Source organism: Pelobates fuscus, chromosome 6 (genome assembly GCF_036172605.1).
Source record: "Pelobates fuscus isolate aPelFus1 chromosome 6, aPelFus1.pri, whole genome shotgun sequence".
Classification (NCBI taxonomy): Eukaryota; Metazoa; Chordata; class Amphibia; order Anura; family Pelobatidae; genus Pelobates; species Pelobates fuscus.
The window spans coordinates 13,469,776-13,494,444 of record NC_086322.1 but is presented as its reverse complement, the minus strand read 5'-3'; the positions used below and the strand labels follow the sequence as shown (position 1 = coordinate 13,494,444).

Genomic DNA, 24,669 nt, shown 5'->3' with positions numbered 1-24,669 from the left:
GTGGCGAGGTTGGTTCCGCTACACATGTGATCAGGTAAATAACATCTGTGGAACTACAATTTACAAATGCATTGATAGTGACCTCCACCTGAGTCTGAGTAATGACTACTATTTTGTTGGGAATGATGTAGTCACAAGCTTTGCCGTGTCCACATTTGTAAAGGCCCTTAGTAGGTTGGAGCCATGTGGTAGAGGTGCATGGTGGTTCAAGATGGCTGCGGGTCAATAGGTCTCCCAAATTTGGAGCTCTGCGAAATGTCAGAGGGATGTGACCGGACAGTATCATTAAGTAAAGCATCATGTCGAAGGATAGGCCAGTTGCGGCGTAGAATTTGTTCTGCCATTTCCCAATGCCTGTCGTAGGTTCCAATGAATCTGGTGGGACCCTGTTCACTGGGTTTCGGGCGTGCGGGCCTATGGGGGCTTTCTGATCTATCTATAGTTTTTGCTCTTTGATAGGCTTTTTTTAGGACTTTATTGGGATACCCCAGTTGTTTGAATCTCCATTTGAGATCTTTGGCTTGAAAAAATTTTTAGATCTTAAAATCAAGATATTGGAAGATGGTGAAAATTACAACAACCCTATATAGAAAACCTACAGCTACAAATAGCTTATTACACTGGCATAGCTATCACCCTAAACATCTGAAAACAAACATTCCCTATGGACAGTACTTACGAGCCAAGCGTAACTGCTCAGAACCAGCAGATTTTGAAAAAGAAGCCAAAGATCTCAAATGGAGATTCAGGGGTGCCCTCGAAGGCACAGCAGAGTAGGGAAGCTAGTCTCTCCACTTTTAGCTTTCTCTCCTGCCTATATATACGATCTTCTGCAGGGCTTGCCGCTCTGCTAGTATTCAAACCGCATTTATCTTTGTCCCTCCTCTCTATTTATTAGACTGGCAACATTTGTTACTTTTGCGAGCAGTTACATTTGCTGTTATTCTGTATCTACTTCTTGCAGTATTTCCTCTTACTTCTAACTACCACTGACTCAGAGTGATATTATTCAATTCTTATTATTTCTTTCTGTTATTTCTTTCTGTTATCAAGATAATAGGGTTAGATTTCTTTATTTTTTTCTTATGTGATTTAGGAGTTTTATTTACTCTGCTTATTCTTATTTTTTACACTATATTAATTAAAAGTTACCTTTTATCTGGGTTACTCGTATTTCAGAAGGTTTCACCTACTATGGTTCACCCTTTTGTTTCTTCTCTCTATTCTTTTGCAGCATATTCTATATTAATGATAAAATATGAAGATAACAGATATATAAACACAAATATACACAAGAACCCTTCCTGAAAGCATGTGGATTACAGGATAAAACTATAAACAGACACCAATAATGCAAGAAAGTTTATTGAGGATACATTTTACATTACACAAGCCATGCAGTGAATAGATATGTACTCCCAATACAATGACACCATAATGCTAATCTCAGGACTACGGAGCACAGGTAAGGGGATTTGAATTATGGTTTTCAATTCTGAATTTATGTTGAGACAGGAGAGCAGTTCTCTTGGGAGACGGACATGCCATAATGACCTTCCCCTTTCCACATTCCCTCTACAGTAGTTCCATAGCCAAACGCGGTTGTGGCCTTGGCAGAGAAAGGCACCTCCATTACTACCTTTGTGACGGATGCTGAAACACATATGCAGGTGTGTGGTGGCACTGAGACATCTGTGGTGCTGGAGAATGGTGTCTGTAGGGGAACAGAAGAAGGAATAAATGGCCTTGTATATGAAAGAGTTTCCTTAATATACAGAAATATAAGAACCAGTTAGTCTGGCAGTTAAACCCTTCCGTGACCAAGAAGAAACCTCTTGACAGACTAGGCTAATGGTCTAATATCTGCTCAGAATGATCTGGCTGGTTATACCATAAAGCAGGAGCATTATGTGAGCCAAATCCTGCTCTTTAACACACAATAAGGAGTAGGGATGTTATAATTTAAGCCAGTGGTTCCCAAATCAGTATTCATGCCCACCCCATACCAGTCCAGGATTTAGATACTACCCAGTTGGGTTTAAGGTTGTTGTTGTTTTTCTAAGTTGACCACCCTAAAGCCTAGACTAGTATTGGAAAGGGACCACTGATTTAGGCAATTCACTGCGCTTACACTCACAAGATGTTTATATCACCAAGCCAGGATTTGTAGACCAAAACAGCAATCTGAAGATTCAGGCAGCAAAGGCAGCAGACAAGAGATCTGCAGGTTTTGCAAGCTGATTTTAGATATATCTCTAATGGAAAAAAATCATTCTTAAATGCGTGCGAGTTTTCATTTGGGCTATATCTACTAAACAGTGTATTTATTTTGTATCTGGGCAGTCGAGTGTCCCTTTAATAGCTCTTGATTCACTGTTTTTGCATGGGAGTTATTACGTATGTAAATCTAATTGATGTGCATATTTTAGACATGCATTGTCTATGTAATGTCAGCTACAGTCCAGTAACTTGACAACAAGGTTTTAAGCAGCTCCTCTGAATTCATGCAGATTCTACGAGTGCCCCTAATCTCAGTCATTACCCATACCCAGTCCCATGTCCCTTTACCTCGATGTCATTGGTTCCGGCTATGTTCCAGATACGAGATGTACCCGGTTTGATTGAAATCTCCCCATCTTGTTCATCTATGAATGGCACTTCAGCTGCAACTGTCACCTTAGCACCAACCTTATATGTGTATCCATCTCTCAGTCTGAAGGTGCTGAACGCCTTAAGTATTTTAGAAAACCTAGCATGAGAGAACATAAACTGCGTTAGGGAGATTGATTTGGTCTTCATTTTTTCTTTGATATAAAAGGAAAGAAGCAGGTAAGACACATTTACAGTTCAGTTGCTTCAGACGGATTCTGTTTACTTCATGGAATTAAGTGGTTATGGTGTCTTCTTACCTTCAAGTAAGACACTATTTTTAACACTGAGCTGAGTCCCAGAAGCATCCATGCTGTTTCCTAAAAAACTTAGCTTAACACTTGAAGGCAAGAAGATACTGGTGGAATATGGGCACCATCACCACTTCATTGCTATGACTGTTATGGCGCTTGGAGTCTTCCTTTAAATAAGCTTCTGGCACAGGGACAAAGACACCTATTATATTAGTGGTGTATAATCAGGCCACTATATGTCTTGAAATATTGAAATTGAAAAAAGTTAGTTTTATGGCAACACTAATTGGATTAGACTGGGTGATTGGTAATTCTGAGAAGCCGATTAATGACTATTGACGACTCATTCGCGAGAATCCAGTAATTGGTAATTGACAGCAGATCCCAGCATGCACTGCTTTAGCTGTCAGTCACATCACACCATAGAATCCGATAATTTGCACAGATACAGTTGTAAAGAAGTTAAGACTAGGATGAGAAGTATACCAGATAAATTCTGGAAATAGCGGCTTAGTCTGCCTTCGTTAACTAATTTCGAAGTTGCACATGGAGCCAGGCCCAGACTGGGCATCAGGAACAGGCCCGAACCACATTCACTGCTCCTTCTAATGTATCAGAATGTTGCAGATATTTACCACAGAAACAATCTGTTCTGTGACTTAAAAGCAGTATGCTCCCAGAGGGGGAACATCTCCCACTGGATAACAAAGGATCATGGTCTCCTCTCCCCGGGCCAAGCTAAGACACATGGAATATAAAACTAGTTTTGTTTGCTAAATGTCTAAATATAGCTTGTACACTAACCCCTCTCGCCCCCACACTACAGCCACATGACCAGAAACACTACACCACTATCTGCCCTTTCCAAACTGACTCGTTCAGACTAATCACAACGAGCAGCTTCTAAAATGCGTGTAAAACCACAGGCTGCCTTCTCACACACAATCCTTTACCTCACACACAACTCTTTGTGTCCACCAGGATTGTGGCGGCTTCACATGGAGAGAATTTGACTCAGAAAACACAGCGTCTAGTTGCCTATATTATTCACACATTGTACATGACCTGTTTCGAGGCGATAAGTAGATTTTTTTTTTTATTTTTTTTATAAATATTAGGATAATGGCCAGTTTACAATGCATTAGATGTGATTTCCTTAGATTCGAACGTGTGTTATAGATTTATTGCTTTTACAATCTGTAGCATATTGATTAAGATGGCCCTAATTTTAATTTAAGTTGATTTACTGGATATAACTTTTATATTGATGGCTTTAACATTTAGACATATTACCTTATGCCTTGTCAAATTCCATGCCATATATTCTTATATTTAGCCATACTGCTTCATGCTTTGACAAACTCCATGTCATGTTTTACTACTGATATTATGTATGTCATTTAAATACATGTGTTTTTATTACTATTGATGAATTCATTGGTTGTGGGTTTATATATGGTTACATTTGCACTTTGTTATCCATACTCATGATGAAGGCTCTGCTGAGCAAAACGTTGCACTTTCTGTGGGGTGGTTCACCCGATAATAAAAATACCATCTGTAGCGGAGAGGTAGTATAATCCATAGTATCTCTGCTGGGTAACAGGAACAGCATAAAATAATCCAGGAAAATAAATACAGCATACAATAATCCCGGACCGGGTAGCGTTGTAAGAATTCTTCCTTCCCAAGAACTAGACGACACATAGGCTGGGAGTCAACTGAGCTTTTAATCACAGGTCACAGTATTTATGGGATTCCCCATGCATTACAGGGGTTGTACAGTAGGGGACTACATGGGGAACTTAACAACCTGGATATTTCTCCCATCATGCACTGCTGTACGAGAGGGATACTCCCACTAGAATATACAGTTAAGTGGATTATCCCTCCGTGCAGCAGAACCAATATTTTACATGAAAATGCATAACTTTAACATTATTCACTTTATTTAAACGAATGGACTTTGGTAGATAGCTAGGTTTTGAGCGCACATTTCGTGAAAGTACCGCTCAGATCCCAGCACAACTAACCGTACGCCGCACGAAATACATATTATTTCCAAGTTATATTCAAAGTACCGATTGACAGTAGGGGAACAAACTACCGAAGGACCGGGGCTCCCGAACGGCTTGGAAGTCCAGCGGTATTCGTGCCGTCGAGTAGCCGATTTTATTTCCAGGCGCTCGACGACCAAATACCGCTGGGCTAAAAAAGGATCCAAGATGGCCGACCGCCGCATGGTCAGTAGCCGAATGGCGGCCACCCTGAACCTCCTGTGTGTGGTCTCCCATTCGGCAGTTTGTTCGTTTCACGAACAGTGTTGAAATTCACTGTTCGTGAACTACTGTATGAATGCTGGTGGCTTTCATGCCGCCAGCATACGAATGGTTTTGTTCGCATGAAATACATATACAGGAATACACTTGGTTCTAACAACTTTAAAGCTACAGAAACACATTTAAGCAAATACAGTCTTAAGTGGCTAGTTTTGCCACACCATCCTTACTGCTGGAGTGTTGCCTGCATTTACTCTTTTGGAATCCTTTACCAACTCTGTATTCCACTTATGGGGACGTCATAAAGAAGTCCCCAGCACATGCAGAGGAAGCTCAGCCCATTAAATTCACTCTATTAAATCATAGGGATGTTTCACTATCCCAGAGTTCTTCAGCAGGATTATTATTATTATTATTGCCATTTATATAGCGCCAACAGATTCCGTAGCGCTTTACAATATTTTGAGAGGGGGGGTGTAACAATAAATAAGACAATTACAAGAAAACTGACAGGAATAATAGGTTGAAGAGGACCCTGCTCAAATGAGCTTACAGTCTATAGGAGGTGGAGTATTAGAAACATTAGGATAGGAAATATCAAGTAGGAGTGAAGCAGAGCTGGAGGAGAGAGCAAAGCACTATCCCATAGGGACAGGTATGTAAGGGAGAGATTACTCTGGGAGGCCATACGCTTTCCTGAAGAGATGGGATTTAAGGCCCTTCTTAAATGATTGAAGACTAGGGGAGAGTCTGATGGCAGTAGGCAAGTTATTCCATAGGAGAGGAGCCGCCCGTGAGAAGTCCTGCAAGCGCGAGTTGGCCGTACAGGTGCGAGCAGCGGTCAGGAGGTGGTCGCGGGCAGAGCGGAGGGTACGAGGAGGGGCATACCTCTGGATCAGTGAAGAGATATAAGAGGGGCTGGAATTGTTCAGTGCTTTAAATGTATGGGTTAGCACTTTGAATTGACTCCTATAGGATACAGGGAGCCAATGTAAGGACTGGCAGAGGGGCGAGGTGTGAGAGGACCGACTGGATAGGAAAATCAGTCTAGCTGCAGCATTCATTACAGACTGTAGCGGGGCAGTACGGCTTTTGGGGAGACCAATCAGGAGAGGGTTACAGTAATCCATGCGGGAAATTACTAGAGCATGGACAAGCTCCTTGGTAGCATCTTGCGTAAGATTCTGCACCTGGGCTGCCTTAGAGGGACAGCAAACTGACATTTCCTCTTTGGGCAGTGTACGTGTCATTAGTGATAACATAACATGCACCCTCTATCTCCACCCCCTTGTACTGGCAATGCACAGCCTTTAAATGCCAGAGCTGAATTGTTTTTGTCCTGTTATAGACATGCATGGTAACCATAGAACTTCTCATTCTGAAGACAGCTCATGTATAGCAACATTTATCGCATCTACCTGAAGGTTTTACTTACGTGAAGTAGTAGCTGAGTGGGGTATCACCCGAGTTTGTATATGTTTGACTTTTCAGCACTATAGGATCTTTGGATACAATTTTACCATCAGTTGGGAGAAATTCCAAGCTCTCAATGCTACTAATGCTTTTATCAACAGTGAAGGCATAGAAAAGGCCCGCATTATAGCCTGAGCCCATGTACTCGGCATCCTTATGGGGAAAATTGGAATCTATGGCTTCAGGTGACCATTTATACAGGTCTCCTGAGGGTTCACTGATAGACCAAAGTGATCCATCGGGGCTGAAAGCTAGGAAGGGAGTGTACTGGAGCCAGTTCTCATTTCCAACAGGTATTGCTGTCGCAAAATAGTCATCCTGGAGGCCTGTTGGTGGGTTTCTCATCACAAGCGTGCCGTCTTCTATAATTCCATACAGAGTGCCTATACCATTAAAGAACAGAGACCCTATTGTATTCCACACACCAGTTGCTATTCTGGTTGCTTCTTGATAGAGCCAGGAACTGTTTTCATCAGTTGGAGCGGGGCCCCTGTATAAATCTCCATTGTTTGTTACTACATACATAAAACCATTGGGATCAAAGAGGGTAAATCTGAAGCTGCCCCAGTCATCTGTGCCCACTTTTTTGGCAACATCGAACCATTCCTGGCCTTGCTCTGATGGCATAGGTCCTCTGTACAGATCATCACCACGAATAGCAAACATATCCCCATTTGGATGAAATAAAATCCTTGTGGCAAATGATAGCTTCCCAACAGGATCTGCTCGCAGAATATAGTTGTCATATTGGTTAGCGGGTGGTATGCCAACTTTAGCAATATATAGCTCGGTTACTATGAAGAGAAGTATTCCTGAAAGTCAATGGGAACATATGTTAATACCTAGACCACGCGATCATTTAACTTTGCATTATTTATTGGTAAAGTTAATGAAAAGCAGTTAGTCTATTAGTTGCACAGCATACATGTCATCTGAGAGACATCCACCATATTTATCATATGGGCGCTTGCACAACTTATCAACTCATATTCATATTGATCTATCATAGTACATGAGGCTTTGATTCATCTGTTGCAAGTTTATAGCCCATGAACAAGAGTAAACATATATTTAACTAAAAACATGAGGTTAGACAGCTAAAGAGGACTGGAGAGAGAAAATGCAATATGGCTGCCCTGGGGGAGGAGGCATTCAGAGAGATGCAGTAGGAATGATGGGTAGAAACAAAGAAATGAAGAAACAGAACAGATTTCTAACATGGATGAGAAGTGTAAACGGCTGACCGGGCTAGGAGTGAAATGATAAGATGGAATAGTGAAGGAAGTGGAAAGCATTACCAGAAGACTTTAATCAATGTATTAACATACAATAATATAAATGAAATATTGCCCATCGAAGTCTAAAGAGATAATATTGAAGCCCACCATGGTATGGGGATATTTGGGGAGCAGCAGTTCAAGTAAATATATGGCCCTACCTTCCCATTCAGTGATAAATGAATGGTTTAATGCTAAACCAGTCATTGAATTGGTTTTTGTGCCTGCAGCCCCTGGCACTGTCCCTCCATGTTTTAGTATTTTAATAATGAGGGTCCCCGGCTTCCCACAGCTCCATGCCTACAGTCATGTGACTAAAGAAGAATTTACATACCATTGTACCCAATTCATACTGCAATGGAGCTAGTATATGCCGAATGTAGTCAGCTAACACTCAGCCAATCACAGCTGCCCAGGCTAATGCCGCAGCAATAAGGGTGGCTGCTGTGGACTCGTTTAAAATTATAGATGGTTTGATTCTGAATGGAAGGACAGCATTAGGGGATTGCAAACACTACGACCACATCAGTGATATGAAGTGCTTATGGTGCCTACAGTGTCCCTTTAAGTCACAGGCATTCCTAGTAGAGTTAAGATATTTTCTATTACACATGCCAACCAGGGAGGGAAATTAGTAGTCAGAGAGAAGATCCAAAACATTTCCCTCAGACATAATTAAGGGAGGGATATAAAGACTAAAGAGTTTGTACGCGTGGAGATCTAACAAAAAGGTTACTTATTAGAAATATTCTATACAATGAGAATTGACTAAATATCCACATTAAAGAAAAAACAAATCTCGAGCAACTTAGTATACAGCCTTGTAAACACCCCATACCCGATACACAGACATTACACAGGGATCACTTACCTGGTGCATCCATTATAAGGTGAGATACCCTCTAGTAATGCTCAGTATATACAGTCCTGCAGGGGGAGTTTCACATACACAACAGACCTGTCGCTTACCCATGGCAGGGTCAAAATAATAAAACAAACTGTGTCTTTGTGTCTAGCATTGTGTACCTGTGTATATGCCTGCAGGTTGTGTGTGTGCATATCTGACTGAGTGTGTCTATGTCTCTGGCACTGTGTACCTGAGTATATGCCTGTGTATCCTTGTGTGTGAATGTGTCTCTGTTTTGCTGTGCATGTGTATGTCTGTGTCTGGGATCTTATGTATGTGGACTACGTTCAGTAACAATACCTCCCGAACCACTAAGACTAGGAGAACAGACGCACGAACAGGTAATTCCCTTATAAACGTTAGTTTAATACCCTGGTATTAGACCGCCCACACAGTCTGATTCTATGGAACTATTCTGGGCAGGAGCCTCGTGTGCGGTCGATCAGAAAGAAGACCTCCTTACAAATCCTGAACCCCTGAACCGATCTGGGTGATTTTTGAATATGTTGTTTCCCCAGATCGGGGCTATCGGGGGATGTGCTTTTTGTGTGTATATTATGTGTTTTGGTGGTATTTTCAGATTGTATAAAAAATTGGATATTTTTCGCCTGGAGATAATGGAGTTAAAGACAGCAGTTGACTCAATTATCTCCTAGGCAGAGGGTAGGAATTGCCTGTCCTGTATGGGATTGTCACATTGTACAACACTTATGATTTGCTGATAGTTTTGTGCCACTGTGCGTGGTGGCAAGGTCCACATGGGTGTATCCCTTGGCTGGGGACTTGCATAAAAGGTCAGTCTGGCTACCATTAAAACAGACTTTCTTCACCCCCAATTTAGAGTCTTGTCTCTTATTGGGGGGAACTGCTATCCCTATTACTGTTTATCCTCATCATGGAACCCTGGGTCTAAGGAATTAGAGACAACCCTTTGATTCAAGGCCTTATGAGCAACTGCCACAAAAACAAACTAGCTGCACTCTGTGATGAACGCCTCTACGATTACAAACCCACTGACTTCGTTACGCACTCTCCTTGATGGAATCTCTCTTTACAACTGAATATCCAACTTCAAAGTGAATTCTTCTAAAAGTGAGATCTTGCTCATTAATATAGATAACCAGACTAAACAAGTGCTATTTCACTCATTCACGTTTACATGGACAGACACGTCACTCAAATTCCTGGGGGTTCTTCTTCCTAGAAATTTCACCTCACTGACATAATTTCCCATGCCTTTTAAAAGCCATCTCACAGGACCTCACAACCTGGCATAAACTACAATTCAGCTGGTTATGTAGGATTAACATCCTAAAAATGAACACTCTCCCTAAAATACGCTATCTGCTACGAGCCCAACCCATCACACTACCTAACTCGTTCTTTTCGGAAATTAGAAGACTTTTTACCTCCTTCATTTGGGCCCACAAGCATCCCAGATAATCAATAATTATTAGACTTGGACATCGCAATTTAGTTGAATTAGGTCCAGTCAGGGAATCTAATGAAATTTTGATTTCTGAGCTGCCATGCGCCTTAATTTTGGGAGAACTAACTTGCTCGAAGCCTGAACATGTTCATTTCAGTTTTTGATTCTGATTATGGTTACTGGCACCAGAAAAAACGGGTATGGAATGGGTAAAGAGGCTGTTTGTTTTTGTTTTTTGGGCGGGGTTAAATAGAATCCTTAGACCTTAATTTAATAAACATATTAGTAGATATACTCCAATGAAAACATTTTTTTTTTCAATGGGGATATCTATAAGAGCAGTTTGCGAAAGTTGTAGATCTTTTGTCTGCTGCCTTTGCAAGCCCTCCCCTTCTAACTCTGCCAGACTTTCTGTGGCTGTCCAATCAGAGACTTCTCAATGCAGCTCAATGAGAAGTCTTTACACGGCAGGAGCTCTAGCCAATTTCTGCCTCTTGAGTTTAGCTCCACTGATTTAACTTAACCAGGAACTAACAGGACCTGTTGTCTGATTAACAGCCAAGGAGTTTAACAAGGTTCGTTTTTCAATTTCTACTGAAATCTGCATTTTTTGTAAAATGATAATGATACCGGAGAAACTGACAGAAACCAAGCACAGAGAGATGGACACAGGTTTCTTCAGGAAGGAAGAGATTCTTTATTCGGTTCACCGATCGGGACTCAGAGGGACTAATGTCACCAAAATACAACAAGTTCTGAGCCCCGGACAATTGTGCAGGCTCCTTATATAGGCACATAACTCCTCCCATATTAAGCTCCACCCGCACATTCTCTTAACCAATCAAAACGAACAAGAATTAACTTCCTGCTTGACCGCATGGCTTGTCCAGCACAATGGAGGAGGGGAATACTATATCCGGTATTCTTGCACATGCTCAGTACACTACTGATCGTATCTTACCACGTGCAACCAACCGACCGATATGTCAGCATATGCATGTACGCATGCCACGTGGTAATCTCGGCCTACTAAATTTATTTTTACCGAGATTCCACCACATTCCCCCCTTTGATGCCTCTGATATTTCACAATTACTTGAGGCATCACTTAACCTTAGTTTGCATACACCTCAGGTTACCATGAATCAGACCAGACTTTTCCATGATGTGAATCCCTCAACACTCCTCTTCCTGCATTGGTTCTCCCTGATTTAGAGCCTCATATTTATATATGGCCATTATCTGTGCTGCAGCCTTCCTCTCTGCTATATTTTCTATCAGGCTTTGCACAGACCTAACTACTAAAGGAATAAGACATGTCAGGAGTAGACACAACATTAAAATCAGTATGACTCCGCCTACCAATGCCTTAAGCCCTCCAAACTGCTCATACCAGTTACCAAACCAACTACTTGGATTATACCCTTTCCATACCTGAGTAGGCACATGCGCTAGTTTAACCATATGGCTAGTAAGCTCAGCTACTGCTTGTCCTTCATCATCTATTTGAAGACAGTAATTGCTCAGGTTAAACTTCCCACATACACCTCCCTCTACTGCCAATAAGTAATCCAAGGCTAATCTGTTTTGGTACACTGCTGTCCTCATTCTAGTATTATGCTTCGCTAGAAGATTGAGCGCTTGTGAAGTCTCATTAGTAATTATTTCAACCACCGCCTGTAACCTTATAATGCGGTTGAGCATATAAATTGGGGTTCTATATCCGAAAGTACCATCCTCTGCCCAAGTGGCTGGCCCATAATAGTCTATAATACGCTGGGGAGGCCATTCTTCATCTTCCCAAGCGCCTATCTCTATGGGTCCCCTTTTCTTCCTATGATTCACATCATAGACTTTAACTCCCAAAGTCTCACCTGTTTCAATAAGTAACAAGAAGAAGGATGGTTTGAGCATACCCAACACACATGCCCCTTCCCAGTCCTGTGGCAACTCCGAATAGGCCTCCTTACCACAGATCCAGTACAAATTTGCTGGGGCTTTCCAACTAGATGTGATAGATAGATCAAACCACACATCCTTTAAATTGGCATATCTTGCAAACGGGTTAGATGGTTCTGAGACATTTGAAGCCGACCACCAAGTTGTATTCTTTGTATCATCATCATAAGCTTTTTGCCCTAGACAAGTTAATTCTCCTACAGAAGTATTAAAAATTTTTCATTTCCTTGCTATGCAAACATAACCTATGATGGAGGATTTTAATCTCCACTCAGATTTACCTCTAACACTCATCTGATAATCGGCTTGTGAAGATATTAATTGTTCAACTGCCTCAGAACCGGACATTACCTCCTTTGCTTCCCAAGGCCATTGGTCTCCCATGTTAGTACCTCCACACACATAGCAGTTGGTTACATTAAGACTACCTGCAATACTCTCAGCTAAATCTATGAACAGGTTTTTAGCGTTATGGGGGATCTTGTTATCTACACTCATCTCTTCATAAAAAGAATGGAATACCTGATGAGTTTGGGAGGTTACAGTATTGGTCTCTATCCCTATAAACAATATTGTCCCAGGGTCCAAACCCGTCCCATATATTTGAAACCCAAATAAGTTACCATATTTATCTAAGAATTGGTCAGGATTATTTATAAGAATATGGACTGGATTGCATTCCATAGACTTACAGTATGGATTGGTAGGCAACTTAGTAACAATCATATCCTGGTCTGCTGTCTGTCCCCAAGTTGCCCACCCCACACAAGACCAAAATTGGGCAAAAATTATATTCTCTATTTGGGCATTTTGGACTCACATACTTATTTTTACTACTGGGACAAATATATTTATCATTAGACCCATACGTTCTCTCCTATCTAAGATCCCCACATACATTCCTTGGCTTTCTACCACTCGATATCGCTTTACATGCATCAAATAGCAGAACACCCGAAGAATGTACGGATTCTAACACTGTTTTATTTATTAGGGTCCCCTGAGGATCTCCGTTCCTGAGGGTCAACCAAATTGTACGGGGTTGATACTCCGGATTGAAGCACCTAGGTTCTCCTACTCCTAAATGGCATACACTATACTCTATATTTAAGTATCTACACCTAGACACATCTCCTTTACACTCATATTGCGAATGCCAAATTAGGGTCTGGGAAATATGATTACCTGTTCTTGTAGTCTTAATGCAAACCTCACAGCTAGGAGTGTTGGTACCTCTACCTTCCTGAATATAAAAAGACATATAAATAAACATTATCATGAGCACATCTTTCGTCGGCTGCATCCTCAGTCTTCGTCCGTGCGATGGCACCTCAGCTTCCAGGATGTAAGGGCTGCAGGGAATGGAGTTCTGCTCGTCTTCACAGGGGTCCCTTCGAGACTTTCCTGGCTTTTAATAACACGTTGGTGAGCGGACAGGCGTTATTATGGCCGTCTAAACACTCACTTAACAATCTCTGAAACAACAATATTTGTAATCCACAAGGTTTCCTCGTCACTCCGACTGAGTCTTGCCTTTTAACCGGATCTTGCAGGGATTCTCTGGATCTGTTGTAGCTTGCCAAGAATCTACTGCTGCTGGTTTAACCCTGGAGTGATGAATCCACGGAGTCACTTCAGCCACTTTTATTGCTGTAGGGGTAGACAAAAGAACAACATAAGGACCCCTCCACTTAGGCCCTAACGGTATATTATTCCACTCTTTAATCCACACTTGGTCTCCTGGATGGTAACTATGAACAGGGGGATAAATATTCACAGGTAATCTATCTTGTACCCATTTCTGTACCTCCTCCATAGTCTTACCCAACTCTACAACCTGCTGCCGAGTAATTCCTTCTCCCAACTGACTCAAGTCCCCCCTTAAGTTACCAAGTACGGGAGGTGGACGCCCATACATGATTTCAAAAGGAGAGAGACCCATCCTTCTGGTAGGTGTACTTCGAATACGCAACAGAGCTATAGGCAAAAGAACGTTCCACTTAAGTTGGGTTTCCTGACACATCTTTGCCAACTGGTTCTTAATAGTTCTATTCATTCTTTCTACTTTACCAGAACTCTGAGGTCTATATGCCGTATGAAGTCTCCACTTAATACCAAGCATGTGAGTCAGTTGTTGTAGGCACTGATGAACAAAGGCTGGGCCATTGTCCGATCCTATAGAGCAGGGTAGTCCATATCAGGGTATTATTTCTCGTAGCAGGAATCTCACAACTTCTCCTGCTTTCTCTGTACGAGTAGGACATGCTTCTACCCAGCCTGAATAGGTGCACACAACTACTAGTAGGTAGCGATGTCCACCAGATTTAGGCATAACTGTATAGTCAATTTGTAGATCGGACATAGGGAGTCCCCCCATATACTGAACTCCTGGTGGTTTTACTGGTCCTTGCCTTGCATTATTTTTAGCACATGTTACAAATCTTCGTACAATGGCTTGGGTTAAGTTGGACAATCTTGGTATGTAGAAATGTTTTCTGAGAGATTCTTCTGTACTATCTTTTCCAGAATGTGTCCCGTTGTGATAGTTTTGGACAATTTCTACCGCTAGTGATGCTGGAATAACTATTCTCCCATCTTCTAACTGATACCATTTGTTCTCCAGGTACTTTCCAGGTTCAGTCTTTAACCACTCTTCTATTCTTGAGCTGTATAAACTGGAGTCCATTGAGACAGTGGAGTCGGTATAAGAGCATCTATATGTTCCACATATTCCTGTCTTCCTGATTCAGCGGCACGCTTAGCTGCATTATCTGCCATCCGATTTCCTTTGGTTACATCACCATCGCCTCTCAGATGCGCTCGACAATGTATAATACCAACTTCTTTTGGTTCCCATACTGCTTCCAATGGTTGTAGTATTTCAGCTGCGTACTTGATTTCTTTGCCCTCTGAATTCAATAGTCCTCTTTCTTTATACAAAGCTCCGTGGGCATGAGTGGTTAAAAACGCATACTTGGAGTCCGTGTAGATGTTCACTCTTAAACCTTCAGCCAATTGTAACGCTCGTGTTAGTGCTATCAATTCTGCCTTTTGTGCTGATGTTCCTTTTGCCAGTGGCCGAGCTTCTATCATCTTGTCTATTGTTGTTACTGCATATCCTGCATAGCGAATCCCTTCTTTCACATAACTACTGCCGTCTGTATAATATTGGACATCAGGGTTCTGGATGGGAAAGTCACGAAGATCTGGTCTACTTGAAAATACTTCATCCATCACCTCCAAACAATCGTGTTGACTTTCAGTAGGTTGTGGCAAAAGGGTAGCTGGATTTAAGGTATTGACAGTCTCTAAATGCACTCTTGGGTTCTCACACAACATTGCTTGATACTTGGTCATACGGCTGTTACTGAACCAATGATTGCCTTTGTAATCCAACCATGTCTGTACTGCGTGTGGGACTCGTACATAAAGTTCTTGACCCAGAGTGAGTTTATCGGCTTCAGCTACCAGCAGGGCGGCTGCAGCTACGGTTTTTAGACAAGGTGGAAGACCACTGGCCACTGCATCCAGTTGCTTAGACATATAGGCAACAGGTCTTTGCCATGATCCCAAGTACTGTGTCAATACTCCCACAGCCATTCTTCTTTGCTCGTGTACATACAAGTAGAATGGTCGTGTGTGATCAGGTAGACCTAATGCTGGGGCACTCATCAAAGCCTTCTTCACATCTTCAAATGCCTTTTGCTGTTCAGGGGTCCACAGGAAGGGATCGTGTTCTGTACCTTTTATAGCTGCATAAAGAGGTTTCGCCAGTATCGCATAACTGGGAATCCATATCCTACAGAAGCCTGCTGCCCCCAAGAATTCTCGCACTTGTCTTCTGTTCTTGGGTATTGGTATTTGGCACACAGCTTCTTTTCTCTCTGGCCCCATTATTCTTTGACCTTCAGAGATATGGAATCCCAGATATTTGACAGTTGGCAGACACAACTGAGCCTTCTTCCTAGACACCTTGTATCCTGCCTTCCAGAGAATGTGTAGTAGATCGTGTGTTGCTTGCTGACATATTTCTCTTGTGACTGCGGCTATAAACAAGTCATCTACATATTTTAATAATACACACTCTCCTGGGATGGACTTGAAATCCAGTAAGTCTTGACTTAAAGCTGAATCAAATAGGATAGGTGAATTTTTAAACCCTTGGGGCAGTCTTGTCCAAGTCATCTGGCGTTTCGAGCCCGTTACAGCATTTTCCCATTGGAAAGCGAAGATACATTGGCTTTCTGCAGCAATTCGGAGGCAAAAGAAGGCATCTTTGAGGTCTAAGACTGTAAAATAGGTAGCCCCGCCCGGAATTAAAGCAAGCAGGTTATACGGATTGGGCACAACTGGGTGTATACTTACAACCGCATCATTGACTGCTCTCAAGTCCTGCACAGGGCGATACTCATCTGTACCGGGCTTTTGAACAGGCAGCAATGGGGTGTTCCAGGGGGAAGTACAGAATTTTAGGATACCATACCGTATGAACTTATCCAGATAGGATTGAATCTTAGCCTTCTGCGGGATATGATATTGCCGTAGGCTCACTGGATAAACCCCAAGTTTTAGTTCAATTCGAATAGGTGGAATATTGCGGGCCAGTCCTGGTGGGTTGTTCTCTGCCCAAACTCCTGGTATGTTGAATAAGGATTCATCACTCTTAGGGTTTTGGCTAGTCAATGCTGTATAAAGTCGCCACTCTTCTTCCTTTGGTACAGATAATGTCATAATACCTGAAGGTCCATTAAACTTTAAAGATGTTGTTCCATTTGGTAGGAACGTTATCTGCGCTTGTAATTTTGATAGCAAATCACGTCCCAGCAATTGGACTGGACATTCAGGCATATAAAGGAATTGATGTTTCACTACGTGGCCTCCCAATGCACATTGTCGACTTTTAAGAACCGGTTTTGCAGCACTTCTTCCAGTTGCTCCTATTACGGTGATAGTTCTTCCAGATGGAGGAGCAACCAGATCAGTCACCACCGAATGTTCAGCACCAGTATCAATCATGAATGCACTCCTTTTTCCCCCTATTGATATTTCGACCATAGGCTCCGCTCGGCCAAGGGGGATGGAGCCCGGTCGGTATCAATAGTCATCCATGACCGTGTCAGCCAATCCTACAAAGTCCCTATCTTCTCTATCGCGGGACCTTTGCGCTGCGGGATAATATCTGTCTTCCCTAACACTACCTCTGTCATTACCATTACTCCCTCTGGGACCTCCTCTACCTCTCGCTCTACCTCTAAAGTTTTCATATCCTGCCCTGGGTGGGTCTTTCTCGTACTGCTCTCTTTTTGGACACTCGCTTCTCCAATGCCCTTCTTCTCTACAGTATGCACACTGATTCCTACTCAGGGGTTCCCTATTCCACTTACTATCGCCTCTATCCGGGCCCCGTCTATCTACGCCTGCGATCGCTACCGCTAGCATATCCGCCTTTTTACACATCTTGCGCTCTTCCTCTTTCTTACTTTCTGATTCCCTATTCATGTAAACCTTATTAGCTACCTCCATTAGTTGGGTGATGGACATTCCTACGAACCCTTCTAACTTTTGTAGCTTGCGCTTAATATCTCCGTAGGCTTGGCTGACAAAGGCAGAGTTTATCATTCGGGAATTCTCAGGGGCTTCCGGATTAAAGGGGGTATACAAGCGGTATGCCTCCAATAATCGGTCATAAAAGACACTAGGCGCTTCATCACTTTTCTGTATTACCTCAGCCGTCTTAGACATATTTATGGCTTTCTTCCCTCCGGCTTTCATGCCAGCAATTATAGCGTCTCTATAGGCTCTTAAATGAACCATGTCTGCGCCATTAACATCCCATTCGGGATCAGCATTAGGATAATGAGTTGCGGCCCATGCTGCTGGATTGGCTTGGTTTAAAGTACAGGCTTCTTCTTCTTACAGTGCTTTAATGGCAGCTTGGTTTATCCTAGTCCTCTCCTCGTTGTTAAACAATGTCATTAATAATTGCTGGCAATCAGCCCAAGTAGGATTATGCGTCTGGACTATCGAGGTGAACAGGTTGGTCATGGCTTGTGGTTTGTCAGTATACGAGGAATTATGGGTTTTCCAATTCAAGAGATTGGTAGTTGTGAATGGGACATATACGAAGATTGAGTCAGCATACACCATTTGACCTAAATCATTAAGGTATGCTGACCCAGGAGTTAAACGGAGTGGCATCTGATAATTTTTAGGTTTTTGGGTACCGGTCAGTTGTCGGGTTAGTACAGGGCTTCGTTGAGGGGCGTCGGTTAGGGGTTCCGGTCGAGGGGTAGTAAGGCATGGAGATGTGGAAGCTTTATTGTGGGGAAGGTCGGTGAATAGAATATTCCGAGCCGGGCTAGAGGAAGCCTGACCGGAAGCTTGAAATGGCGCCAAATCAGGATATGTGGGTTTAACGGGGGTTGGTACCGGAAGGTGAGGTTTAGTAATGAGGGGGATGGATTCTGAACTAGAAGAGGAAGCGGATGGGGACAACGGGGGAAGGGGTGTAGAACTTCCTGTATCACTTCCCCTTGAGGAGAAGCAAGGGGGCGGCATAGGGATCTCGGACTCAGGGGGTGTGTCCAAAATGGGCGTAACCACGGCCCTAGTGGACAAACGAGTCCTGGCCACCATGAGGCGACATTGCTCCTCGTGGCATATTCGGATCCATCTTGGCGAGTCGTTTACGGCCTGCCTCCAACAATCAATGTATGGAAACTGTCCGTAAAGTTCAGGCCTACCTGATACAGCCACGTGTACACGCTGTACCAGATTAGGATCTAAACTGCCACGTGGCGGCCATGCGGCAACCAAAGTAGGCCATTCCCTATTACACAAAGTGATCAAACGTGCAGGAGACATTTTAACCCCCAAATCACATACTGTAAATCCCTTTTTAAAATTCTTTAACATGCATCCTAAGGGATCCAAAATCGTCGAGTCCGACGCGCCCATACTTAGCATTGGAGCGTCGTTTCCAACGAATACTACACACGCACTCTATTCAACGGTCACACCCGTTCCCTCGGCAACAGCACCACGTGGTACAGTTACTAAGTGAAACGTACACAATAAAAACACTCAGGGAATTCCCGTACACACACAGCTGTTACACCAGTCACTAAATAACTGATACTATGCCCTTTGGCGAAACTATACCGTCACCCACGCTATAATTCCTATGTATGAATTACCCGTCTATAACATACCCCAGTAACATCGTCTTTACAAACAGTAGTTACAGTACGGTTAGCATAGGTCAAAGTACAATTTAAGGTCACAGTACAATTAATAGTGGTTATGGTGTTAGACATGCAATAGACGACAAGTATTAGTATTCATATACAGTGTCAGTAAATATACAGGGTTATGGTACCGTGCACTATAATACAGCTACACACTATTAACACTCTCGCTAGACGGCAGAGCTCACGCTATCTAGCAAGATATACACGCTACTAAACAATCTTTAACACATATACAATCCCAACTAATCTATTGGCCAGTACCTTGATGGACTACCTAAAACTATCTACATCCGTTTTGGTTAGCCACACTGCCCAAGCACCACATATAGCGAACTAGAGGGCGGAATTTACAACAGAACCCTTTTAGTCTATCTACTCTATCAAAAGTCTAGTGGGTTCCAAATTTACACGCCTTCCCACTTAGCCAAGATAGGTTGAGAGCTAGCGGACCAAATTTACACAGACGCCGCTTAGTCTCCCGGTCCCTCCGACCTAGCGAACAAATTGTACACCCTAGAACGCTAGTCTAGACAAGACACCGGTGTCCGGCTAGGGCTATTTACACAGAACCCCGCCTGACTCCAAACCAAATTAAACGGTCTTACTAAAGAGCGTTCAATTGAGCGGTGCGCCTTCGTTCCTTCCCTCCGACAGAGGGGGCAGATTCCGTACACAAATAACCCCTTATGGGCCTACCGCACAATCGGTATACCCCTAGTGGGTCCGCCGTCTAAAACAGCGGTCGTCTTACCTCCTCGTTCCTGAACCTGAGTTCACACTCATCGACGGGGACACCCCAGCACTTACTACGTAGAGGCCGATGATCTCCTGGACAACAGACCAGTGGCGCCGAGACGAAGGGAGGTCCACGCAGAAGTTCGGGGGTGCAGCCGTAGAGAACGTGGGCAAAGATAGACCGTCTCACGCCTCTGCTTCTCAGCTACCGTTGAACGATGAGCTTCCCGGCCAATGCACCAAATGATACCGGAGAAACTGACGGAAGCCAAGCACAGAGAGATGGACACAGGTTTCTTCAGGAAGGAAGAGATTCTTTATTCGGTTCACCGATCGGGACTCAGAGGGACTAATGTCACCAAAATATAACAAGTTCTGAGCCCCGGACAATTGTGCAGGCTCCTTATATAGGCACATAACTCCTCCCATATTAAGCTCCACCCGCAAATTCTCTTAACCAATCAAAACGAACAAGAATTAACTTCCTGCTTGACCGCATGGCTTGTCCAGCACAATGGAGGAGGGGAATACTATATCCGGTATTCTTGCACATGCTCAGTACACAACCGACCGATACGTCAGCATATGCATGTACGCATGCCACGTGGTAATCTCGGCCTACTAAATGTATTTTTACCGAGATTCCACCACAATAAGAGGATACAGTCCTTAAACATAAAGCAGTGCAGCAAGCTAAAGTTCTTTAGGGTCTCAGGTTAGTATCAAACACAATAAACACTAACACATTTTGCAACGCCAGAAGCCTTTATCTTGCTGTAACTATAGTTATTAGTTTAGATTGTACAAACTCACTCATATAACTTTACTTATTGTGGTAAGAAAAGAAAAGCCACCATCACCACCATGTCATATTCTAATCCAAAAATGGAATTGATAGAGAAAAGGGTAGGGGAAGGGTTCCTGTTCCCCAGTCCATCAGCGGCAGTAATGCCATGGCTTCTGGCAGTCGACAATTAGACTTAGGTGCACGGTAAAATATGTTGGTTCTTCCAAGCAACTTTTTCCAAATAAAAAATGTTGTACTGTGTTTCCAATATTTGGGGAGGAGAAGCTACTGCCATTGACACAATTTCGTTGTGTCCCTAATCCTACTGTGAGAGTAGGTTTTCAATATGCAATTGTGAAAGATATTTATAAATTGTATGAATTATTTGGAGAAAAAAAATAAGTTGGAAGTGTGGCTCAGTGACAAAGAAAATAGTAATATCCTCTTCTCTAGCCAGGGTCATTGAGTCTAGTGTGAAGCACGTGCAAATACACAGACACAGATACACACACTGAAACACATGCTAATACACATATACAGACACACAGAAACAAACCCTGATACACATACAGTTTTGCATACACACACACATATATGCAATGACACACACAGATACACAGACATACAGATACAAACACTGACATACATTCAGATACAGACACACAGATACACAGACACACAAAACCGCACATACAGATACACAGATACAAACACTGACACACATTCAGACATTGATACAAACACAAACACTGATACATGCAGATACACAAACACAGAGATACAAACACTGCCACAGATACGCAGACACACACACTGCCACACATGCATATACATGACAAACATCTAGATACGCACAGACATAGAAGCAAACACTGACACACATCTAGATACACTGAAACACATGCATATATAGACACACACTGCCACACTTGCAAATACAACCACTGCCACACTGCAGATGCACAGATATACAGATACAAACACTGCCACACATCTAGATACACAGACACACAGGTAGAAACACTGACAAATCTAGATGTACAGACGCAAACAATGACACATCTAGAAGCACAGACACACGGATACAAACACTAACACACATGCAAATACAAACTGACACAAACACAGATATGCAGGCATACAGATACAGACACTGACACACACATACAGATACAGATACAGATACAAACACTATATACATGGGTATGGGTTAGCACTTGGAATTGACTCCTATAGGATACAGGAAGCCAATGTAAGGACTGATGTTCCTCTCTAGTCCTCTCACACCTCACCACTCTGTCAGTCCTTACATTGGCTTCCTGTATCCTATAGGAGTCAATTCCAAGTGCTAACCCATACCTATAAAGCACTGAACAATTCTAGCCCTTCTTATATCTCTTCACAGATCCATAGGTATGTCCCGTCTCGCTACCTCCGCTCTGCCTGTGACCTTCTCCTATCCGCTGCTAGCACCCATACGGCCAACTCGCACTTGTAGGACTTCGAGGGCGGCTCCCTTCCTATGGAATAGCCTGCCTACCGCCATCAGACTCTTCCCTTTAAGACGTACCTTAGAACCCTTCTCTTTAGGAAAGCTTATGGTCTCCAGAGTAACCTCTACCTCACATACCTGTCTTTTGCTCTCTCCTAAAGGGCAGCACTCTACTCTCTCCTCCAGCTCTGCTTCACTTCCACCTAATTTGATTGATTTTCCTGTCCTATTGGGTTTTATACCCCAACTCCTATAGCCTGTAAGCTCGTTTGAGCAGGGTCCTCTTCAACCTATTGTTCCTGTAAGGTTTCTTGTAATTGTCCTATTTATAGTTAAATCCCCCTTCTCATAATATTGTAAAGCGCTACGGAATCTGTTGGCGCTATATAAATGGCAATAATAATAATAACAATAACATTTTACATAAAAGAAACAAAGGCCTACGGGGAGATGTAATTCAAACTGCTAAACTGACAACTCTGGAGAGTGCTCACAGCTCACTGCAGTTACAAAATATCACTCTCAGAGTGAAGTGTTGGTGCAGGTTAGGGTCTGTGTTAAAAACGGTTTAGTGATGCAGAGTTGTTATGGTGTGCAGGGCCGGTGCAAGGACTTCTGTCTACACAGACAAAGACACATTTTGCGGTCCCCAAAATTTGTCTTCACCTGTGTCTAATATTCCCGTTTTGCACATCTTACCCACTCTTTTGCCCCTTTTGTGCATCTTGCCACCTCTTTCTTTCTCGTTTTCCCTTTTTGTATATTGTTTCCCCTGTTTGGCATTCTTTTTTTTTTATGTTTTTGTGTCTTCCTCCTACTTTTCTTTACCTCCTTGTGTCACACACTCACTCGCTCTTACACACACACACAGACACACACACACGCACTGCTTATACACACTCACTGGCACTTACACACACACACACACAGACTTACTGTTGCCAATAATTGCTTAACAGATGTCTTGCTGCACTGTAGTAGCTTTCCTCCTCTCTCCACAGCAGCTGTCCGCCGGGATATGATGTCACGTATCCCAGTGGCCCTTAGCTCAGGACGAGATTTGCCACTGTCGATCCACACTGCTCCGCCCCCTCCCTCAGTGGCTGCACGTTTTTCCCCCCCCCATCTCACAGCTAGCTGGGTAAACTGCTGCAGAAAGTGCTCCCGCCGGTCACTCAGAGATTTTTTGCGCCCCTCAAGTCAGTGCATCCTAAGGCGGCCGCTTGTGCTGCCTTATGGTAGCGCCGGCCCTGATGGTGTGCAGAACAATTCTTCATTCTTCACAGTTATCTATAACTAGATCTCATACAGTTTATAGTCACAATCCTATCGCTTGGTTATCAGCATATATTTGTTGTATTATACAGTTCATAGCAGCCTCCCACACCACCCCCTCCATGATAGCCACCTATGAAGGTTCAGTCAGTATTGGAAATGCTCAGATATCCAAAGTAGGAATGGAACTTACTATTCAGAAAATGGCTCAACACTATGGTGCCATCAGGAAACTACAAATCCTTCAATATATTCCGGAATGAGAAATAACTATCTGGGCTCTACCCAAGACGTAGACTTTATTTAGAGTGGGACAGGCAACATTTCAGCCCACGGGAGGCTCTCAAGCTGGGCAGAGCCAATGTGTGCCCGGATAGTTTCTTCTCATTCTGAAGTATTGGGAATGCTGTCATAATTAGTGTGTATTAAATTGGGGCTATCATAGCTGGACAAGGCAGAAAGTGAAGCAAGAATTAGTCAGGGAATAAGGGTCTGCCCTGGATATCGTCCCATTAGCCACATAGCCAAGAAGCTCCAGGGCATTTTCTGGCCAGTATATATTGTGATGACCACAGAATGCCATATACACCAGTAATACTCTATATACAGCCCTACAGGGTGAGCATCCCAAACACAGGGATCACTTACCTGGTGTAGCCATTATCACAGATCAGAAAACAAGCTTCCAAATCTCTACACTCCCAGTAGGGATAATTCTTGTTTCCTATTGGGGTTTTCTGGTTTGTGTAGATCAGGAAAGGTCTCCAGATCTCTCTGTAAGGTCAAGGCCATCAGTGCATTAGCTTTATAGCCAGCACCCCTCCCTAAACACAGGCGTAACTTGTTAATGGGCAGGGCTAACATCATCTGTTAGGAGAAGTGTTAAATATTTCAACATATAGT

At 43.0% G+C, this 24,669-nt stretch overlaps 1 protein-coding gene across 1 annotated transcript; it reads right to left on the bottom strand.

Annotated features, from left to right (window-relative positions):
• Positions 1 to 1,384: 1,384 nt before the first annotated feature.
• LOC134565991 (uncharacterized) lies at positions 1,385 to 24,486 on the bottom strand. The gene is made up of 4 exons (XM_063425703.1): positions 24,415 to 24,486; positions 6,618 to 7,467; positions 2,569 to 2,749; positions 1,385 to 1,714 (listed from the first exon to the last, which is right to left on the bottom strand). Exons 1-4 carry the CDS (start codon positions 24,425 to 24,427, stop codon positions 1,502 to 1,504), a joined length of 1,257 nt encoding a protein of 418 aa, XP_063281773.1. The 5' UTR covers positions 24,428 to 24,486; the 3' UTR covers positions 1,385 to 1,501.
• Positions 24,487 to 24,669: the final 183 nt, after the last annotated feature.

Excerpts from the sequence above, each read along its gene's own strand:
- LOC134565991 (XM_063425703.1), bottom strand. Across the intron at positions 2,750-6,617 it reads CCACTCAGCTACTACTTCAC|GTTTTCTAAAATACTTAAGG; the intron begins GTAAGTAAAACC and ends CTCTCATGCTAG. Across the intron at positions 1,715-2,568 it reads CCGGAACCAATGACATCGAG|ACACCATTCTCCAGCACCAC; the intron begins GTAAAGGGACAT and ends GTTCCCCTACAG.